Source organism: Salvelinus sp. IW2-2015, linkage group LG8, assembly GCF_002910315.2.
Source record: "Salvelinus sp. IW2-2015 linkage group LG8, ASM291031v2, whole genome shotgun sequence".
NCBI classification, from domain to species: Eukaryota; Metazoa; Chordata; class Actinopteri; order Salmoniformes; family Salmonidae; genus Salvelinus; species Salvelinus sp. IW2-2015.
Window position 1 is genome coordinate 3243937 of NC_036848.1, and position 4286 is coordinate 3248222.

Here is a 4286-nt window from a genome sequence, read left to right on the forward strand (position 1 = left end):
TATACCAGGTGGTGTGGGTATACTGTGGGGTTTCTATGTGGGTTTATTAGGATGTACCCTGTATTTATCAAGTCACTTCACTATTATTATGACTATATACACTGAGCGTACCAACAATTAAGCTTCCTAATTACACCCCCCCCCCCCCCCACCCCCCCCCCCCCCCCCCCCGCCCCCCCCCCCCCCCCCCCCCCGCAGCCCCCCACTCCCCCCCTTTTGCCCTTAAAATAGACTCAATTCATTGGGGCATGGACTCTACAAGGTGTCGAAAGACAATCACTTTCACCAGATATTGTCTTTGTTATATTAAGCCCCCCATCCCTTGCTCACACTTAACCCTACCTTACCACACCTCACTGGGAGAAATACAGGAAGAACCTCTCCTCTCATCCTCTCACATCCCTCTCTTTCTCCCTCTCCCTCTCTGGAAGTCAGACACTGCAGTGATGCCCTCAGTTTGAGCAGGACACAGGTGCACACACACTTCAGAGTGAGAGAAAGAGAGGACTTTAGAGTCAGACATTCTTTATTCTCCTCTTTAAATCCTGGCATGGGGTGGCAGGTAGCATAATGGTTAGAGCATTGGGCCAGTAACCGAAAGGTTGCTAGATCAAATCCCCGAGCCGACAAGGTAAAAATCTGTCGTTCTGCCCCTGAACAAGGCAGTTAACCCACTGTTCCTAGGCCATCATTGTTCTTAACTGACTTGCCAAGTTAAATAAAGGTTAAATAAAAAATAAATGAGGCTTAGACATGACAGGCTGTGCCAGAGGAAAGAGGCAGGCAGGCAGGGAGGAATGGAGGGAGGAACAAGGATGGGTGGGGGGTATCGATATGCAACCTCTATCCTCATTGGCAAGGCACTTTCTTTGCCTGCCTGCAAGGCTCAAGCTGATTGGCTGTGGCCTCACTCTGCACAGCAGCTACAGTCGGGGAGAAATGCTCTTTCTCTATTTTCCTCGTCACTCCCTTCCCCTCTATATTTTCGTAACTGTCTGCGACGGCAGCGGCCAGCCTGTGGCGGTTCAAGGATACTCATTTTCAGCACATCGCAGCATGATTCATGTCAAGTTGGTCAATTACTTTCAGCTCTGCAAAGCTTTCTTTTCGTTCCCTCCCTCTTTCTCCCTCCCTCTCTCTATCGCTCCCTCCATCCCTTCCTCTATCCCTCCCTCTCTATCGCTCCCTCTCTCTATCCCTCCCTCTATCCCTCCCTCTACCTCCTTGTATCTCTTAATTAAGACATTGCTTGCCCTTTCCTGTGCATTGCAGCCTCCCTACTAGCCTCCCTCTCCGCCTGCTCTATTTGTGTGTCTCTCTTTCACCTCATGACCTCATCACCCAGTTAGACTCCATAGGTTTCTGTTGTAAGTTGACAGTGTAGGTTGGATACTAATGCAGTTATATTCTACATTCAGGATGCCTGCTTTTCCTGGAACCCTTTTCTGCAATTGATTTTTTACTTTATTTAATGTTATTATTTTAAACCGACTGCTGACTAATTTTGATAATCTGTCTCTTCTTGCAACCTAAAGACAGGTTTTTACGGAAAGGGCAGCCACATGAAGAGGTCAATGAAGAGGATGACGAAGACGGAAGGATAAACGACAAGAGACAGCCAGGGAAGGAAGAAACGTGGAGAAGGAGGGATGAGAAAGAGACTAAAATAAGAGGAGGAAGTGGAACTCCAAAGTGCCTAAGAAGACTGTGAGTGGGTGCCTGACGTTCTGGTTCGGTCCAGTGCTGATAGTGCTGTGGGAGTTTGGCTGGCTGGTGGCCTGCTGCCGCTGTGTACTGCTGCTGTCTGCATAGGACAGGCTCCTGGCCCTGCTAGGTGAGAGTAGAGCAAAGCACAGCACTGTGTGTGTGTTTATTTGTGTGTGTTTGGCCTTGAATGAGGCTATATGTGACCCTGACAGCCAGAGAGTCATCCGTCCTGCTGCTGATCTGCAATCCGCCCACCTCCCCCCAGCGCCACCTCCCCTCAGCCTCCACCTCCCCAAATTCTACACCTCCCCCCGGCCTCCACCTCATCATCAATACAAGGACACTGGTCGATAAGCTTCTGCTTTTTTATCTTTCCCTTTTTCTAAACAGCCTGACCAGCCATACTAAACGCGACAGAAGCCGTGTCACAGTTCTGGATATTTGGGGTGGTTTTGGGGTTTCTGTCTGAAGAATGGAGTGACCAGCGCGAGCAAGACAGAGACAGACAGACTGACGGACATAAGAAGAGGAAGCTGTCATTGGAAGGCCTCTCTCTAGGACAATGCCTGTCTGAACTACATATCTCAGCATGACAGAGTGAGGTGCCCCAATTTCCTATTTTTTCGATGACACAGAGCTGGCCTCTGCTCACCTCTATCTCTGAGAAGTCATCCCATCGTCAGTGGATCAGGGATCTGCACCTTACCCAAGAAAACCCACTACTCCAGCCTCCATACCCAGAAACTCGAAAAGTCATTTCAAAGGACCAGCTTATTCATTGTATCCAGTATAACTAAGTATTTTATTTTATTTCACACACTCATCTCCTCTTGTCTTGTCAAGGAGTTTCCAATTTATTTCCGTCTGCATCAGTGCTTTTTGTTTGTGCACTAAGTCCCGATTGTGTCCAACCCTAGACCCTACTCCCTTATCCACTTGCCCCCTCCTGTCCTGAGGGGCTGTAATGGCAGTCAACATGGGAAGTATGGCCATGGGCCGGGACACTAAGTGGTTGACCCTAGAGGTGTGTCGAGAGTTTCAGAGGGGTACCTGCTCTCGCTCAGACGCTGAGTGTAAGTTCGCCCACCCAGCCAGGAGCTGCCACGTGGACAATGGCCGAGTCATCGCCTGCTTCGACTCACTCAAGGTAACAGTCAGCATCACAAACAACACACACACACACACACACACACACAGCAGGCACTGTCTGACAATGAGGTAAGGGAAAACACTCTCTCATAACTCTCTCTCTCAGACACACACCACACAACCAACCTGTAAATCATTTTTGAAATTCATCAACTAGGCCTGCTAAGGGATTAGTAATAGACAATAGTTAATAAGGGATTAGTAATAGACAATAGTTAATAAGGGATTAGTAATAGACAATAGTTAATAAGGGATTAGTAATAGACAATAGTTTTTACGTTTTGGGAATGGGTGTACAAAACATGAAGAACACCTGTTCTTTCCATGAAGTAGACTGACAAGGTGAATCCGGGTGAAAGCTATGATCCCTTATTGATGTCCCTTGTTAAATCCACTTCAATCAGTGTAGATGAAGGGGAGGAGGCAGGTTAAATAAGTATTTTTAAGCCTTGAGACAATTGAGACATGGATTGTGTGTGTGCCATTCAGAGGGTGAATGGACAAGAGAAAAGATTGAAGTGCCTTTGAATAGGCTATGGTAGTAGGTGCCAGGCGCACCGGTTTGAGTGTGTCAAGAACTGCAACGTTGCTGGGGTTTTAACGCTCAACAGTTTCCTGTGTGTATTAAGAAATGTCCACCACCCAAARGACATMMAGCCAACTTGACACAACTGTGGGAGGCATTGGAGTCAACATGGGCCAGCATCCCTGTGGAACGCTTTTAAGTCCTTGTAGAGTTCATGCTCCAATGAATTGAGGCTGTTCTGAGGGCAAAAGGGGTTGCAACTCAATATTAGGAAAGTGTTCCTAATGTTTTGTACACTTTGTATATTATATTGGACCTGTGAAGGGGAAGTTGACTTGTAAGCTGTTTTAAAAGATTTGTCAAGACCAGGAACTCTTCAACCACACCCACCCTCTGTACCTTTCTCCTTGCTGTCTATGAATCAGTTCTGAAGTAGAGCTGGGACAATAAACCAAACATTATCGACAACGATCATACTGATCACTTATCGCAGGCATTTTCCTGATATCGTTCATTACAATAAGTAGCCTATACTAGAGAAATGTGAAGTTTGAAGTGAAATGAGTTTGCTAATATGGGTGATTGTTAATAGGACAATTGATGGGTAGTAGTAGTTTAAAATATAATGTAAAAAGTCCACATTAATGTTATAAACATATCTTTCTTTTTATCGTTATCGCATCAATTCAGGTCATTTATCCCTTTACTCTGTACTGCTGACTAGCTGTCCCTTTACTCTGTACTGCTGACTAGCTGTCCCTTTACTCTGTACTGCTGACTAACTGTCCCTTTACTCTCTACTGCTGACAAGCTGTCCCTTTACTCTGTACTGCTGACTAGCTGTCCCTTTACTCTGTACTGCTGACTAGCTGTCCCTTTACTCTGTACTGCTGACTAGCTGTCC

General features: G+C 46.5%; 1 protein-coding gene across 1 annotated transcript in view; it reads left to right on the top strand.

Annotated features, from left to right (window-relative positions):
* The window catches only part of mbnl3 (muscleblind-like splicing regulator 3), a 68256-nt gene that overhangs the window by 31687 nt on the left and 32283 nt on the right, over window positions 1–4286 (top strand). Inside the window, exon 2 of the mRNA XM_023992122.2 lies at window positions 1536–2854. Coding sequence (XP_023847890.2) covers window positions 2672–2854 — 183 coding nt within the window. The 5' untranslated portion in view covers window positions 1536–2671. The remainder of the gene's footprint in view (window positions 1–1535; window positions 2855–4286) is intronic.